This window comes from Aulonocara stuartgranti (assembly GCF_965226115.1).
Source record: "Aulonocara stuartgranti genome assembly, chromosome: 17".
Classification (NCBI taxonomy): domain Eukaryota; kingdom Metazoa; phylum Chordata; class Actinopteri; order Cichliformes; family Cichlidae; genus Aulonocara; species Aulonocara stuartgranti.
Genome location: NC_138953.1, coordinates 36,537,632 through 36,555,562, shown reverse-complemented (window position 1 = coordinate 36,555,562; position 17,931 = coordinate 36,537,632). Strand labels below are relative to the sequence as shown.

The following is a 17,931-nucleotide window of genomic DNA, read 5'->3' as shown; positions in this document are numbered from 1 at the left end:
CAAATATTGTTTAAACAATTTCAACCTTTCACAGGTGGAAAAGAGCTGAAAACACAGTAAAGGAGGTCTTTACATTACAGTTCACATGTTGTAATGTGTGAAGTGCAGAAAAAAAAGTTGTCCTTAGTTGGCTGGATGGCTATGTGGTTTCCCACAGCGTCAGCACAGTGTATGGATCCACGTTTGATTTGGAACAAATTTTAAACTAGATCCCCTTCCTGATGTAACTCTCCTATTTATCGGGGCTTGGGACCAGCACTAGGAGTACACTAGCTTTTGATTCCCCTGAGGCTGGATATGGGTCTCCTCCTGCTCTCGAATTGCTGATATCTTGCATCTAAAGTGACCGTTTTAACCACTAGATCATGGAGCCACTGTGAGAATTGAAATTCATCGGGAAGTCAAGCAGACATGCAAACAGTCACATCAGGACAGTGTTGTTTCACTCAAATCTAACAAGTAATCTAGAAGGAGGGATTCTTGCAGAAATGGCGGGGCGCTCGAAAATGATGAATACGATCTGGCACAGAGCAGTTGAGACACATTTTTTCTAAACACCGGGTCTCTGTGGCTTTTAAACCCCAAAACACGCTGTGCCAAAAATTGGTCCACCCCAAGGATTGGGTCCCCTGACACAAACAGAGTAACATAGTGTACGCTGTTAAGTGCCGGGAGGATTGCCGGGATTTATACATCGGGGAAACCAAACAACCTCTGGCAAAGCGGATGGTACAACACAGAAGAGCTACCTCGTCAGGCCAGGACTCTGCAGTCTATTTACACCTACAGGCCAGTGGACACTCTTTCAATGATGAGGATGTAACATCCTGGACAGGGAGGAACGCTGGTTTGAGCGAGGAGTCAAGGAGGCCATTTACGTGAAAAGGGAAGGACCATCTCTGAATCGAGGAGGGGGCCTAAGGGTACATCTTTCACCATCTTACAATGCTGTGATTGCAGCCATTCCCCAACTGTCTGTGAATGGTATGCATGACCATTGATCAGTGGGCTTTGATCAGTGGTTGTTGATCAATGGTCATGAGAATTTGCATAATTAAGATTAAGGAACTGACCTCCCAGCCCATTGTTCCTTCACTGGGCTGGTTTCAGTCATTATTCAAATGTACTGTTTATAAGATTGGGGAAACCTGCAGTCAGCTGAGACTGAAGAAGTCACCTGGATGAGCGACGAAACATTTCTCCCACAAAACGCTACGTCCAGATGAACACAATCAACCCTTGGAGATCTGGCACAGTTCGGGTGAACTCTGGTGATCATTAGGTGATCATGTGTTGCCAGTTGTACTAAAATCTAAGCATTCATTTTTGTTCCACAATGAATCCTGTGAACTGTGGAGAGATGGACATCGAAAAGATAATCGGTTAGCTAGAAAACAAAACCGAGTGGTTCGGGGGTTGTGGTCAGTACAGGTTTTTCAGTGAGAAGGGAGATTTTTACTTTAACCTCCATTTAAATTCGTTTCTATTTCAATCAGGCTGAAGTCAGTCTAAAATTCTTATAGTTGAGCTTAGGTTATGCAACTGTTATGGGAATGCAATTTTCCAACTATAATAAATCCAAATGAATAGACACAGGGTCTGCAGCAGACCATAGAAAGTAGACCAGCAACCATTTTTCACAGAGAGGCCTTGGCTCAAGTCACTTTGCTATTCTTTAAGGGAAAAACATAGAAGAAGCAGTTCGAACTCAGACAAGCTGTGAATAATTACAACCACTTTATTGGGCAGCATGTCTTTTGTCATGTCTCTCTCCCCTCAACCGCAACCAATCGTTTTCATATCAGTTCAGTTCAATTTTATTTATACATCACCAAATCAAAACAAGAGTCACCTCAAGGCGCTTTAGATTATTAGTTAAAGCAGTGGTTCCCAAACTTTTTGCTAGGCCCCCCTTTGTTTTACAAGAAAATCCTCGCGCCCCCCCCCCACCACCAAAACCCCGGCGCACAAACACATCCTCCAAGCACACACACCATTGCGGTTTATTTCACACCTCAAACATTTAGTAAACAATTAAGCAAATACAAGTAAACTGCAATAGTAGTAGTTAGTAATAAAATACACTACAAAGTCGTGATTTGGCACTATATAAATAAAATGTAGTTAAATTGGTTTATTGAAACTGTAATAAACTGTTGCAGCTCAGGGTGGCTGTGGCTACAATGTAGCTTGCCATCACCAGTGTGTGAATGGGTGGATGACTGGATGTGTAAAGCGCTTTGGGCTCATTAGGGACTTGTAAAGCGCTATTATAAATACAGGCCATTTACCATTTACCATATTTTCACTGTTTTTGGTGGGAATTCAGTTCTGTCTGATGGCTGATGCAAAACAGCTTCTTTTTTCTAGTTTTAAATCACAAAGCAGCTGATAAACTGCAAGTTAAGTTTGCAAATGGTTATTATATAGACTAGGATGTGTAGAGGGTGTTTAAAGGCAAAAAAGTGGGTAATATGCGATCTGTCTTTTTAGAGCGTTCATTTAGAGGGAAAAACTTGTAAGGAAGTAACGTAGTAATGAAGAGTGTATTGTAATTGTGGAGACCTGTTATGCAGAGAAAAATGGAAGTTATTAAAAAGTCTTGGTTTAGCCTTCTTTGGGAAAATTATGCAAGTGATGGAGTATCTTGCAGGTCTTTGCCTCATCACTCATTTCTTTTGCTGTGATGATGATTCATTGTCTTTCTAAATAAGCAGCCATAGTACTTGCTGCATGACAAGGATTTATTCTCCATCTAATGGGCAGCTTCAGTACACGCTGCATGATAATGAAGAAATTTTTCACGGGACCTGTCGGTTCCATCATACGTGAGCTCTTTACAGGAAATGAAGTCACTGGCATTGAAGGGGTCTGGACATTGCAGAGGCAGATGGTTTCTATATTTGGGAGTTTTGTGAAGAGGCCTTTAAGTATAATCTCGGTGTCGGTACAGTTTGGAATGGACAACATTTTAGATGATCTTCTCACTGGACTCACAAGTGTTACAGTTATCCTCATCATCATCAGTTTGTTTAGTCATCTTTCATTAGCTGCAGGGAAGCGTGTGAGAATGCAACAGTTGGCCATGTGGGTAGAAAAGTTCAGAGTAGAAATGAGCCGACTCACTGCTTTGTCAAAGCAGCATGGTTACCACCGAGTACTGTGCTCTTTGAGTGAGACATGGAAGTGTGCAGTAGCTAAATGACTAGCAGCATCTGTTAACAGAGGAAATGGGGTTCTGCACAATCCTCCGAGTTCACCGCATGGCATTTCTCAGACCCCGTGGGAATTGTTTTCTTTACAGTTGCCCGGTTTCCTTTTCTTACAGGGGAAACTGTAATCTTTACCAGATATCTGATGTAATGAAATCTGTGATGTGATTTAGAATCCCTAAACAGGAGAAATGTATCCTCCCTGCTGACACAAAATCGGATTATTGAACATTGCTCATCTAGGTTATTTATGACACGCTCATGTTTTTCTCCACCCCCCCCCCTCTCCTATGTAAATATGAGTCTCACACAAATGGCCAATAGCAAACACACATACATTTAGAAAGAACACAGACACACTTTAACTCCCACACACGCTGCCTGTCAAGGAGTTTGGCTCGGCATCACGTAAACAAGAGGTTGACAAACACGGCATGAGACGAGAAAGACGTCGGGGTTGTTTTTGATGTTGCAGGAAGAACTTAGCCGTGAAGTCGACCTGTGTTGTAGAGGGGGGGATGAAGTGAGGACACCAAGCAAGTCCAATCTAGGTTATCCACAGACATCAAGGCCAGAGAGGAAGGCGGCCAAGGAGAGGGGGAGGAAACAGTTCGGTCCAACTACAGCTTTATATTTGGATGTCTTTTATACATATATATGTTTGGGAATGCAATGCTCTTACTCATACATAAATGTTCTCTGTACTTAATGATATAATCATATATCATATGGTAAAGTAAATCGGTATTTATAATTTATATATGATCAGCCCTTTTATGTGCAAAAAAGGCTTCATTTGAGACAAAGGTGAATCATCCAGCTCTGTTGTCATCTTTTCTCATACAGAAGTGGGGAATAGAGAAATCACGTGTTCCTGTTAGTTGCTAGTTTCATTTTGGATGCCTGTGCCGTGGTTTCCCCTTCTCTTTTTCCTTAGCCAGAAGCTTGAATAGCCTGTTAACATCTGCAGATCGGCTGGAGGCCACAAAAATCGACCTTCCTTTATGCTCAAGTAAAAGAGTGTTGTGGAAAATACGGCAGTGAATGGGAACAGTGAGAGGCCAGTGCGAAGCAGCTGATTTTCCCTCTCTCTCCCGCTCTGTCTCTCTTATTCTCCGAACTCCCCCACCCCATGCCCCCACTGCTTTCGTGAAAGGAGCTATTGTCTCTGGCCTGGATTGAAAAACTCACACAGTACTTTTCCTTTGAGGACTTAAAAAACTTGCGTAAATGAAAAGCGGTTTGCAGTTCATGTCCAGTGCGTACAGTACGCGTGCAGACTTTTCTGTCCACACACATGCTTCTTCACACACACCTTCTTAAACCAAAAACACAACACATCCTCATCCACATGGGTCATATAAGGCCACTGACAGGTGTGTGTGTGTGTGTGTGTGTGTGTGTGTGTGTGTGTGTGTGTGTGTCTGACAGCTCTAGTCTGCTGAGAAATCTCAGATTCCAGGCCCTCTTAGTCTGCTGGCCGCCGAGCAAAGCTCCGCCTCTCTTTACCTCCACTGCCCCACTTCTCTTGTCACCCAGAGCCTGACACATGCAGACCAGCTCTGATCGCTGCTCATCACACTGTGTGGAGGCCTGTCACAACAGTCCGTTGTGCTGCTTGCGATAACTTAGTTTGGAGAAATCCCTGATCTCTGGATGAGGCATGTAAACATGGGACCTGTAGCTAAACTTTTACGGGCCTTGGAGGAGTTTTGAGGTCAGAGTGGGAGGGTTAAACTCTCCGGGCTGGACTAAAGCAACCTGCAGCCATGGCTGGACGTCAAGACCGACCCAAAGCGGCCACTCTGCCGTCCCGTTCCTGCAGCAGCGTCCCGGGGACCGGTCGATTGCAGAGGCGCATGGCCTTGTGCAGGATGGAGGACTGCACCTTTGACAGCTTTGAGTTGCTTTACAGTGGAGCTGTCGATAATTTCAAAAGCCATAAAAGTAACCTCAACCTCAGTAAGTTTCCCATCTTTGGAATATAAGCCGGACGTGACTAACACAAGCCAGCCTGTTTTAAAAGTGTTCTGAGGTCTGTAAGGTGCTCTAAACCTTACATTTTAAATTGCTGAATCCATGGAGGTATTTAAAGGTTACATGTAAGTGTGAATGATTTGATTTTTCCTCAGTTTATCAAAGAAGTTTTAACCAGATGAGGTATGTTTTTGTCACATTTGAGTTGGGAACCAGGACTCATCTGTCCAGTTAAATATAGCATCTCTACCTCAGTAGTGGATCAGGACCATAAAAAATTCATTGTATAGGTTTGGGCTCTACTAGCTCTAATAATGGTGTGACGAGACAAAAATGAAAAATTACATGTATGCTTTGATTTAGGAAATTTCTGTATAGTGGTTATTATTGTCACAAATCCTCATCAGCATTCAGGAATGCAAACATTTAGTTTTATTTTGGCTTTTTGACTCCAATTATTCAAAAAAGAAACTGCTATGTGTCTGCGTAACACAAATCTGGATACAGGGCACAGAAATCCCGCCCACCTTTTGTTTAAGAGGGGCAGCCAATTGGAAGAAAGCCGGCCTGAAGCGAGAGTAGACTTAAAGTAAGAGGGGATTGAAGTGCTGCATTAGGGCCCAATATGAAATGGTTAAGAATTACTTTGAAGTGTGAGTCATGCAACGCTACTCCAGTACAATTTAAAAATGTGCATAACGATTCCTTTTAACCTGGTACAAATAAAACACCGTTAAGCAGTGCAGAACCTCCATCATTTCCATAATCTGCCCTCAGCATCCAAACCTTCCTTATAAAATAATGTATCATGTGTAAAGTTCATAGTGATGTTTTTGTAGCTTTTCTACAGATATTATGGTTTCATTCAAAGTCTGCAAAGAACAGAAGGTCAGCATGATTAAAAGTGACATCTCTTTGCATGGCATTTAGCTAATCCCCTGTCTGTGTTACACATAAATGGTCTAGTTACTAGCTTTCGTAATGGCTGAAGAGACCCTGTGATGTGGCAATCCAGGATGAAGATTTATATATAGAAGTCAGCAATCCAGTTTTAGGTGCAGAACAGGCATGTTGACAGTATTATTAATATGCTATCTGATGTAGAGGGCCTCTGTGGAACAGAAAAAAACAGATTGTACTCTATCCTTCCTCGTCCGACACACATAGCGTACAGTGCCAAGCTGTGCTGTATCACACACTTGTGGCCCCACTTCCAGTGCAGTGTTATGGACTCTGCAGCATCTCTATTTCTGGTGTTTTGAAGGTTATGGACAATGTGGAAGGAAACTACAGAGAGGGAATACATGCACGGGAAGGAGTGGAGCATGGGAGAAAGAAATTGGGGGTGGGGTGCAGGGAGTGGTTGTACGGAGCGGCAGCGTACGAGTGGGCATTAGTGGTAAAAAGCTGTGAAAACCACCCAAGTCATCTTATTAAGAAAGAGATCCTGTGGTTGGTTTGGTTATCATGTTACTTGACTTGAAGGTCCTTCAGCAGTTTCATCGGACTGCTCATCAGTGTTGTGGAAATAATGCAGATATTGTGGTAGAAACCAAAGCAGACCTAATGTTGCAGACACTGCTCCAGGTGATCACAGATGCTGCTTCAAGTCTGTGATCATGTTTCCAGCTTATTTACCACTTGTGGCTCCTCCTCACCAAAAGTTAATGCAGGTTTTTTTCAGAGTATTGTCATTATCAATTCCTTTTCTGTACAGAGTGACTTTGCTTATGTTACACTAAACTCAAAGCTAAACTACTGCTTGTATCATACCCGCTGCTGCTGCTAGTCTTTTAATGTAATAGGTTTAAAGTTGGCTGCAGATCTTATGGCACAGGGCAACCATTAAGCAGCTTAAGCCCATTGCGACCTTTGGCCTGTGTTTTGCTTACTGTTATGTACACAGAGGCATGTTTTCATACATATTTGAATGCTGTGCCGATGGGAGGAGAGACACAGCCACTGTTGAATGTATGAGAGGAGTCATTTTGCATTTTGGGAAGTAAGAGATAAAATGATGGTTTGTTTTTCTTTAATGCACCACTGCAGAGGATTTTCAAAAGGAAGACTTCAAAGAGAGCCAAATTTTCCCAAACTGCTCTGAGTAAACTAGAAATGCAGAAGAAGAATCTGAGGCAGACGCATTATACTGGATGTATGTCCTCTCTCAGAGGCAGCACCCCAGGTTGAAGCCAGCGCTGTAGCTGCAGGAGGTTCTGCCAATGAATGTTTTATTAGTGTTAATGGGATGTAATAAAGGACTAGAGTGAGCTATGAGGCTGGGTGATGAGAAAGAGAAAGTGGCAGCTACAGTCTTGTAATCTGAATCCTCTCCTCGGGTGTGCGATGTTCTGAGAAAAGTGGGTGATTGGGGAGTTGCGCTGCTTTCATTGCTTTCTTTACTTTCAGCACTTTGCTACTTCAAGAACATGTTGCACCCGTTTCAGGTGATGTTTCTCGTTTTTAACTGAGACACCAACTTGTGTGCTTTTGAGGGTGTTCACAATGGAAGTGGTGCTACAGCAGGGCATGATTGTCCTCGAAGAGGCTTTGCTGATAATCAGAAATATTTCTCTTTAAGGTGGACTCGATCTGTCCTTTTGATTTTTGCGATTGCTTATTCGAGCATCTAATGGGTAAGTGGGTACTGATTGACGGGTGCACGTGCACACATTTCTGGCCTTCTCTTCTCCAATATTCATGTGCTCCTTTATTCAGGGGCAATAGAGTGTGAGACAGTGCTGATTTTGCACCCCAGGCTTTGAAAGTGCCGTTACCTGAAACCAATTGAAGCCATCACATGATTGACAAGGAGGAAGTGAGGAGGAGAGGTGAAGGTTATAGGCTATAAACAGGAGGGATAAAAGCAATATTTTTTTATTGGATTGAATTCTTTTACTGAAAATGGCATTGCACATAAATTTAAATCTTGCTTCTTATGTGCCTTTTTGTGACCCTGAGCATGTGAGAGTATGAATCTCATCATTTAAGAAAAATTAAATGTTACTGATATAGCATCTTTTATATTTTAAAGTAAAGCACATACAATATATCAGATGACCCTCTGGCGACAAACTTGGCGACAGTGGGAAGGAAAAAGTGCCTTTTAACAGGAAGAAACCTCTGGCAGTACCAGGGTCAGGGATCAGGATGAGCCATTAAAGATAACATAACAAGTTCCACATTGTGTCTTTTGTCCTGTCTTCCTCCCCTCACCCCCAACTAGATGGCAACTCCTCCCTAACCCTGGTTCTGCTGGAGGTTTCTTCCTGTTTAAAGGGAGTTCTTGATCTCCACTTTCACCAAGTTTTCTCATAGAGGGTCATGTGATTGTTAGGGTCTTTTCTCTTTTACAGTAGAGTCTTTACCTTACAATATAAAGGTGTGATATAAGTAAAATCGACTTGAATTAGATTGAATTAAATTTTCTGACCTCCAGTGTTTGTGTTGTTTTGTTTTCTCCAGAGGAGGAACTGAGGAAGCTGCGGGACGAGACCAGCGTGGACTCCCTGCGGCAGGAGCTCGAGAGGGAGCGAAGCAAAAGGATAGACCTGGAGCAGAAGATGAGCGATTTGCTCAAAACCAGGTGAGACGAGAAGACGGGACTGCAGAGTGAAGCACATGACGGGAAATGAGAGGACAAATGTATGAAAAGGGAAGTAATAGTTATGAAATGAAAGGAAAGGGTGACGCTGCACTTTGTAACAGTTCAGCTCAGCAGAGTTTACCACGGGGCAAGTTGGATGACGAGGGTGCCGGTGCTGCCCAAGGTTTCTGTTATAAATAGAAGCATCAACAGCTTGGTAGGCAGGAAATTCCACAAGGGTGTGTGTGTGTGTGCGTGCGTGCGTGCGTGCGTGCGTGTTATTAGGGAGATGGAAAAAGGGAGAGGGAGGAAAGAAAACGAAAGGAGTCACGCGCTTGTCTGAATCTCCTCGCTGTCACACAGATGCTATCCTGGTGACAGGAAAAACCCACGCCTCTTGGCATCTACTGGGATACCCTTTACACTTGCGGGTGTGCATGTCTCTCTCTCATGTACTGTGTGTGTGGAAATGTTAGCTTGAATGCCCATGGGAAATTCTGCTGGTATTCTTCAAGTGATTGCCAGCGCTGAAACATGGCCTCAGGACTATCGAAAGCAGTTTAGGAATTTGTAAGAGGTGAAGTTAATGTACTGTGACCTGCAAGTTTTCCACTGTTAATACTTTGTCAGCAATATCCAGCATGAGCATAACAGACAGCAAACATTTCTTCTTCACTGGTATATGATTGGAATAAACAGTAAAACAAAGCATTAACACATTCTGGAGAAGCCTTCTCTTTAGGGAGAAGATCAATTCTGTCTTACGCTAGAATTTCCTGTCCATTACAAAGAAATATGACTGCAATTAAAGCCTTATAGATAAAAGAGCAACAAGTTTGCCGGTGCCAGTTTGCCGGCTCATGTACTTCTTAAAGTGTGAGATTGCAGTTCTGACAATACAGAAGTGAGACTGACACATGACAGATCTTTCCCTTAGTTTTTTCGTGACTATGTGTGTGTCTGTCCCTTCCCTTCAGGCTAGAGGACTCTCCACCACAACCTCCCAGAAAGCAGCAGTCGCCCTCAAACAACAGAACAGGTAAGACTCCAAGTGGACGAGAAATGGGGGGGTGAAGGTGGGCGAGTTGGAGTCTAAGGGAGAGGAAATGAGTCCTTGACGTCTTCTGAGTGTGGGAGTAAATCAAGAGGAGAGTTTGCGTGTGTGTGTGCACGTGTGCAGGGGAGGTGAAAGTGTAGGATGCGTGCAACGGAGCGCTCGATGGGAACAGAGTGGGTCGGAAGGGTTTGTGGGTTACTCTAGGACACGAGGCAGTATGTAGTGTGCGTGACAAACACACAGACACGTGCACGCAAACAGAGGGGTTTCCTGTGTGTGCTGTCAAGAGCAAGTAAGCAACACAACAAACCACATTAATGCATCGAGGCTGGTTCCTATCATTAGTCCAGATCGTCGCTGTTAAGAATGAGTCGGTTTTCAAAATATTTGCGCGAGGGACAAATGAGACAAGCTCATTAGGGCAATAACGGTCAGATTCTGATATGTGCTTTCTTTTGGTTTCAGGCTGAACAGTTACTCTCATAGGTTGACTTTCAGTGATCCAGGGATTGGTGTGTGTTTGTGTGTGTGAGATATTAGTGGAAGGGAGGGTGAGAGAGTGAGGCTAATTTTGGAAAATGGGTTATGATTGTAGATCACTTCATCTAGGGCAGACATAAGAATATGTTAGGCCGGCTTATGCAGATCCAGGTTTGGTAAAGTGAGGCGGTCAGTTAGTGGCAGCCTGTGAGGACTGCAGCACATCTCCTTCATCCACAGTTTACTGCGGTTCAGCCTGGAGTCTGTTCAGAGATTTTTAGCTCATTTTTCAGCTTTAAATAAATTATAAGATTTGTGTTAAATTGAATCTTCCTTCCTGTAGTTTGACATCAACATCTACATATATAACAAAGAGGTCCAGAGCGTGATCGTGCACCCACGCAAACGATCGCCATCATTTGAAACTTTTAAAGTTGTGTGTTTGCAGAGTCAACCTCCTGCTGCAGCAGTTACAGCACCCTAAACTTTGTAACACATTTCAGTGGTGATGTGGCTGTGATGTCACTAAAGGTCAAACTATAAAGAGCAAAAAAAGGAAAGGAAAAAAAAAAACCCACATTACCACCATGAAGTGAAAGCGTTGCTATGTTACCCTCAGTCACATGTTAGTTTAAATGAGCTGGCACTCAGCTACCAAAGCCCTGCCGTAGATAATGTGAAAGAGAGAAATCGCGTCTGTTTGGGCCCTGGCAGTGGTGGCTTTGAAAACTGTAAATGTAACTGCTTCTAGCTGAATCGCATCATCTACAGCAGAAAAAACAAACTGTATTCATTCTCATATGGCAATAAATGTCTGAGCAGTCAGGCTGTTAGTCACCTGTGGGTACTACCACAACAAATTAGTGTTCACTTGAAACACCACAGCAGATTAGAGCTCTAGTTTTTGCTCAGGGGCACTTCAGCATTAGCAGTTGACTGTTGTCCTTGTTTTGACTGGCAAGTATGCAGTTTATGAGGATATCAGGCCCACCAGGCTGTTTTACTGCATGCAGAGAATACTAAGGTTATAAAATCCAGGCAGTTATTTACAGTAAGTCAGCTTATCGTGTAGAAAACACGGATTCATTACACAAAGTGCAAAGTATTTTTTTTTATATATATATTTATTCACACGACAATAGCAAATTTAGCTTTAATGTAACAGCACAGGCTGCAAAGCTCTGTTGGTTCAGCTCACACCTTTCCACACAGCCATGTCCACCTGCCTGTGGTGATCCTGACTGTGTCATTTCTGTGGCTTAACCTGTAACAAGACTTAATAATGCAGAAAAAGCAGACACCATGGCCCAAAGCTCTCCCAATCATGTGCTTAGAAACACAGAAGCAGGCCTGGTGTGAGTCCTTGAATTTGCTCAGCTACCGTTGGATAATCACTGTCTGAGACCAGGCTTAAGTGGTCCAGTCTGGGTCCCATGACAGGGCAGGAGATAGGGTTGGAGTAAGAGTTATTGATAACATAAGCCCATCACATATCAGTGATTTTCTTTTAACAATGCATAATTGTTGGTGCAGGGGATTACAAAACGAAGTCGTGCTTATAGCAGCAAATCAAAGTTGATGTGTTTTCTTTAGCAGAGAAACAGCAGAAGGAAGTGTGGAGTTCACGGCTGCAGAAGTGGCTGTACGAGCGCTTCGGGGTTTACATGGAAGACTTCCGCTTCCAGCCGGAGGAAAGCACAGTGGAGGCTGAGGAACCGCTAAGTGCTAAAAGGTGGGTGAGATGTGGTCCTGAGCAGAACATAACTCCTCGGGTTGTTGAAGAAGATGTGGAATCGGAGTGCCCGGCGAGCATAAAAGCTTGTACCCTCACCCTGTAGCTGTCTCTGGTTTGATTTTGCACAGAGGAAGTGTTTTTGTTTTCTCATCATACTTATTTTCTCTCCTCCTCTGTACAGAACAGTGAGTCATTACAGACGGATGAAGGCCAAAGTGTTAACACTTCCCCTCTCACATAAAGCAGCATTTATTTTTTTTGCGTGTATGTCAGCATCTACGCGTAATCTGACCTTCACTTTCTTTTGTTTTCCATCCAGGTTGACAGAAAACATGAGGCGACTCAGTGAGTATAAGCTTTTACTTGGCATCCTCTACATAATAATGATAATAATAATAATAGTAATGATATCACTAACACACATTCATGCAATACTCTAGTTCTGTGTATTGTAGATCTAATTTTTTTCTCTCCTTTTGAACATTTCGACATGTAGTTAAATATAAAGTCCTGGAAAATTTCACAGTAAAAGCCTGATTCACAAAGATAACCAAAAGTAAAGACATTGCTGCTCTGTCTTTAGCTTTACACTCTCAGTGAATCCCTGTGTCTTTGCTGTTTCAGAGCGAGGAGCCAGACCTGTCACCAACTTCTTAAGGAACCTCTCCGCCTTATCTAATTGGCACTCCGTGTACACCTCAGCTATTGCCTTCATTGTGAGTCTTACACTTCAGACATGTGAATTAATGTTTTAACTTTGTCTAATAATCGCGCTTCGATATTCTCTAAAAGAAAACTTGAGGTTAGTTGTGATACAGGATTACCTGCCATAAACTGCTGATGGCTTCTGCACAGTTTGGGTGTCATTGACAGCTGTGCTGCTTCTGTCATCTGCCGTCTCTGTCACTTTGACACCTTGCACTACATTTTCACCACCCTGCCTTTATTTGACTGCAGTTGCGACTTTTTCCTCTTTTCTCTAAATCGAATCCACAAATAGGTGAGACTTCATAGAGGATGCAGGGCAATTGTGATGAGAGAGAGGAAATTGATGAAGTTGAATTGAATGATTTAGTCGAATTTTGAGATCAAGACTTCTTGCTTGTACTTTACAGCAGTTATTATATGTATTCAGTGTAGTTCCTTATTATCCCAACGTGATTTTTTTTTTTTTTTTTTAAATTTTGGGTCTCTAAAATCAACCAGTCTGGAAAAGGAGTCCGATGATAATTTTGGACAGCAGGTACGACCCTTTTAATAGAAAAGAGTCGTTTCTGTAGTTTTACTCTGACCTAATTGTCTTACAGCTCGTGGCCGGGAGATTAAATGAATATTAAAGTCATGTCTGCTTCACTGTGATGAGTTGCAGTGATTCTGCCAGCGACTGCAGGCCTAATCAGAGCTTCATTAATGTCCAGTCAGTGGTTATGCTAAATCATCCTCAACCCACTGATTATGGCCCTACACCATCTCAGTATCCAGACGTGATGCTGGTTTAGTGTTGACAGGTGACTCAGCGTCTTCCACTGCTGATATATCACCCAAGTATATGCGCTTCAGGCTTACAATGAGCCCCCTGATTCCTCTTTATGTCCATCTTATAATTCATTGCCGTTATTGACTGAAAGAATGTGTCCTCGCTGCTATAAAGTGCTGAATTTAATGCATATCGGTTGTTTATTAAAGAACAACAAACCACGTTAACCTGTGTATATATTGTCCTTTTTTTCCCTTTTGAATCCAGATTTACATGAATGCTGCTTGGCATGGCTGGGCCATTCCCATGTTCCTCTTCCTGGCTATCCTACGCTTGTCCTTAAATTACCTCATTGCCAGGTAAAAACTGTCATTTATTTATAAAAGCAGGATCATTTTTGCCTCAGCTGTTGCTTCACGGTTGAGCTCGATTGTTTGTAAAAGGCTACAGTCCGATTTTCAGCTTTTAGCGTGATTAATTGTGCAAAACACCCACATTAACATCAACTACTGCGGCCACAGCTGTGCTGGTAGTACACAGATGCACACCGCGGCCCTTAGTCACACAGCAAATGTTTGTTAAAACCGCCAGATTTTAAAAACATGCACACATTTGTGCATGTTTGGGGTTGTTGTAATTGTTGCTACAAAAGAGCAGTACTTGGGAGCTCTGATTGAAATCAGAGCTCCCAAGGCTGGAAAAGTCGGTCCTTTAAAGTTGATGTTTTGCATTGAAGGAATAGTTGCCTTATAACATGTGCATTATTTATACCTTCTATTTTTCAGAGGTTGGAGGATCCAGTGGAGCATTGTGCCTGAGGTCTCTGAACCCATGGTAAGATGCCTTCCTGCTGTTGTTGTTGTGCAGGTCAGAATGAAATGCATCCAGGACTGGAGATCAACGTGTGGCTTTTGTGTGTGTGTGTTGTTAAAGGAGCCTCCAAAGGAAGACTTGACTGTGTCTGAGAAGTTTCAGCTTGTACTTGACGTTGCACAAAAAGCACAGGTATAACGAGGTTCATCTAACGATCCAACCGCTGCTCGAAACAAGACAAACTCTTTAATGAGGTGCTTTTAAATCTCTTCCAGAACCTCTTTGGAAAGATGGCTGATGTTTTAGAGAAGATAAAGAAGTGAGTGGTTTTGTTTCAGCCTGACAATCAAGTGTGCAAGAAATGCACATAACTTATATACTGATGTGTATTCTGTCCTCCTCCTGCTGTCTGTTTCAGTCTGTTCATGTGGGTGCAGCCAGAGAGCACCCAGAAACTTTACGTCTGCCTGTGGGTGACTTTCATCACCTCCTGCGTCCTGCCGTACAAACTGCTGGGCTTTATGATTGGTGAGTGATGTTCACAAAGCATCTTTTTGATTGTGACAATACGTGAACTCAGTCACAAACAGATGCAGAACTTGTGGAGCCGTACTCCCTCAGCCTGTGTGGGGAAGCTGTGGGCTATTTGCATATAGATCTTATACATAATTACTACTTTTTAGCATCTCCCAAACCACTATGCACTCAGACTTTCTTGAAAGGTGCTCGGAGCAAACTGTTGGCATAGAAGCTGCTGTCATTTAGCCAAATTTCCATCTAGCACTTCATTTCTCCATTTAAAAGGAATGAATAACCAAAATCAATGTATGCTTAAAAGCTGCACTGGACATTTAAACAAAGTAAATATACTGACATTTATTATTTCAGATCCCATCTAAGATTTCTTCAGTGACTCATTTCAATTGGAGAAACAAAACAGACCACACATTCAGCGTGACTGGGAATGAGGGCTTTCTTTTCTGCGCAGATAGCTAACTGCATTTGGAGACAAAATTAGAGGCAAGGCTGAGATGGTTTGGACATGTGCAGAGAAGGGAGAAAGAATATATTGGACGCTGAGGATGGAGCTGCCAGGCAGGGAGATGAGAGGATGACCTCAGAGGAGGTTCATGGGTGTAGTGAAGGAGGACATGCAGAGGAGGACGGGGTGAGATGGAGGCAGATGATCTAATGGGAGCAGCTGAAAGAAGAAGACAGCTAGCTGAGCACATTGTTACATTGTGAACATGGAATGGAAAAATGTGACAGAGTGCAGAGGAAACCAGTCTGTGTTGGCACAAAGTGACATCGGCAGGCTGTATTGCACCCATCATGGGGAAAATCCCCACATAGTCTGTACATGCAGAGCCACTGCCTTCTGTAGTATGTGTGACTCTGGTTGTGGGTAATTGATACCAACAGGGAAAACAATAAGGAATGGCAGGAGCCTGGAGACCTGGCAACACACGGCAGCTGCATGACAGGCTCCAAATACAAAACAATTATAATAAAAACGTTCCCCCAAAGAGAGTCCAGCCAGTTTGTAAGCGGGCGTCAGCTGGTGGGTCAGTCATCGGAGCCCAGTTCATGTAGTGGAGAAGAAATCTGTGGTCATGTGTGCATCTGTCCCACATCAGTCTCATCGGGAGCTCTTAGGCTGGTTTTCCATCGAGTTTAACTGGAAATTGGAACCTCTACTCATGATTGGAAGCTTTTCATTATTCTGCACTTTATTCTGTAAATCTGCTGTTTTACCATGAGGAGAAAATCTGACTGGTGTATTGTTGGTTATCCAGAGCCTCCGCAGCTCAGCAGAGTCACTTTGAGCTCCAACATATAACTGGCTCAGTGTCTGTATGTGCAAGAATGGGCAAAATGCTGAAACTAGTGACGTCATCAAGGTCAGCGGCAAGGACTACTTTGGGCAGGGGGGCGTCACCTATTTGGGGCATCCCTTTGTCTGTCAGTGAGGCACATCTGAGGGGTTATTTTCACTAAACGGTGTTGCTTTGCATCATTTAACCTCTTTTATTTTATATTTTTTTTAAGAATTAATGTGTCTGTGATTACTCTCTTTGCAGGCGTGTACGCCGGCATCAAGTTCTTCATCATAGACTTCCTGTTTAAGAGTTGCCCGAAGCTCCGCGACAAGTATGACACGCCTTACATCGTGTGGAACAGCCTTCCCACCGACCCCCAGCTCAAAGAGAGGACAAACGCCACGGTGTCGAGACGGGTAAGGCGAACAGACCCCAACACCAACCCACACGCGTTTTCTACCACCAACACTGCTTCCTGTCTCAGGTTCTTGATTTTTTTTTTTTTTTTTAATTAAAATCTTAAATAAGAAAATATTTCCTCCTTTAGCCCATCACAATTTCAAACTTAAAGACCTGAGTTGTTAACAGGTTTATACCACAGAGGCTTTCAGTTGCATTGCAAAACTTCTCCCAGGCTAAGAAGTTTGAGTGAATTCACATTATTTGCAGATTAATATATAAGCAATCATCTCAAACACACACACAAGAAGAAAGGCACATATACCACCTCCATGTGGGTGTGGATCATCCATCAGCAGCAGGTCGGGTCCAGTCTTTCATGTTGTCAGCAGTCCACCCACTATAGCCCACCTCCCACTGACTCCCTTTGTGGTGGATAAAAATAGATCAATAAAGTATCAAAACTATGGCGCTAGCAGCCTTAGCCCAATTTCCCTCGGGATGAATAAAGTATGATCAATCAATCAATCAGTATATCACCCCTCCTGTCAATAATGCAATACAATTGAGCCCGTGATTGTTCTGTGTGGCTACCACAAAGTTCCTCTCTTACATGAATGTCTGAGTGTGTGTTTGCTGTGGCCGCAGTCACAGGTCTGCTCTGTCGTTTCTCTCTCTCAGCTCTCTGGCACTGAGAAGGTAGGGCCTCTGGTGTGTCTACTCTACTGTGCTTGTGTGTGCTGCCAGTTCACCACAATGCGTGTGTGTGTGTGTGTGTGTGTGTGAGTGATGTGTGACACACCTAGTGAGTGGCTGTCAGTAATTTGTGAATGCAGTGGATCAAAATGTCAACAAAACGGTCTGCGATTTTCCTTTTTGCTCTGACACTGCGGTGTTTTTATTCTCTTTTGTTTGAATGATCTTTAAGAGCCTGCAGCCCCGTGACATTTTGGATCCACGAACATAGATGCTTGTGAGAATTGGCAGTGTGTTTACTGAGTAGGCACGTAGAGAAGATTTGACGAGTGTAGTTTCATGTTAGCACATTAATATCGTCCTGTTCCCCTTAAATACACCATAACTGCTGTTAGATCATTAGATTAAAACTCTTATGTAAAGAGGCCTGCATAAAAATGAACCGAACAGTTGATCTTACCATCGAGGTGGTGGCCACAGGCCACTGCTCTCTCCTTCTCCCTCTGACTGATTTTTCTCTAGTTTTACTTTTTTCTCATTGTCACTGCTGTTAGCATGAGATGGACCCGCAGAACAGGCTGTCCATCTCCTTCAGGGTGATGCATCCACGTGTTGTCACAAGAAGGTTTGCTGTCTCCCAGCATAGGAGTGTGGAGGAGGTACTAGGAGCTGGGCCCAT

The 17,931-nt window shown here is 43.2% G+C and overlaps 1 protein-coding gene across 10 annotated transcripts in view; it reads left to right on the top strand.

Moving 5' to 3' along the window:
• The window catches only part of gramd4a (GRAM domain containing 4a), a 471,921-nt gene that overhangs the window by 26,638 nt on the left and 427,352 nt on the right, over positions 1–17,931 (top strand). For 6 of the 10 annotated variants that reach the window (XR_014272293.1, XM_082510795.1, XM_082510796.1 and 3 more), the window contains 11 exons: positions 8,655–8,775; positions 9,753–9,814; positions 11,906–12,044; positions 12,367–12,392; positions 12,672–12,763; positions 13,792–13,883; positions 14,310–14,358; positions 14,458–14,529; positions 14,613–14,656; positions 14,756–14,865; positions 16,419–16,573. Coding sequence is in view for 9 of the 10 variants with exons in the window: in XM_082510795.1 (XP_082366921.1) it covers positions 8,655–8,775; positions 9,753–9,814; positions 11,906–12,044; positions 12,367–12,392; positions 12,672–12,763; positions 13,792–13,883; positions 14,310–14,358; positions 14,458–14,529; positions 14,613–14,656; positions 14,756–14,865; positions 16,419–16,573 (962 nt within the window). In the remaining variant the exon portion in view is untranslated. Of the gene's footprint in view, positions 1–4,930; positions 5,175–8,654; positions 8,776–9,752; positions 9,815–11,905; positions 12,045–12,366; positions 12,393–12,671; positions 12,764–13,791; positions 13,884–14,309; positions 14,359–14,457; positions 14,530–14,612; positions 14,657–14,755; positions 14,866–16,418; positions 16,574–17,931 lie in introns of those variants that run through there. The other 4 variants (XM_082510798.1, XM_082510797.1, XM_082510793.1 and 1 more) reach the window with 2 other exon arrangements.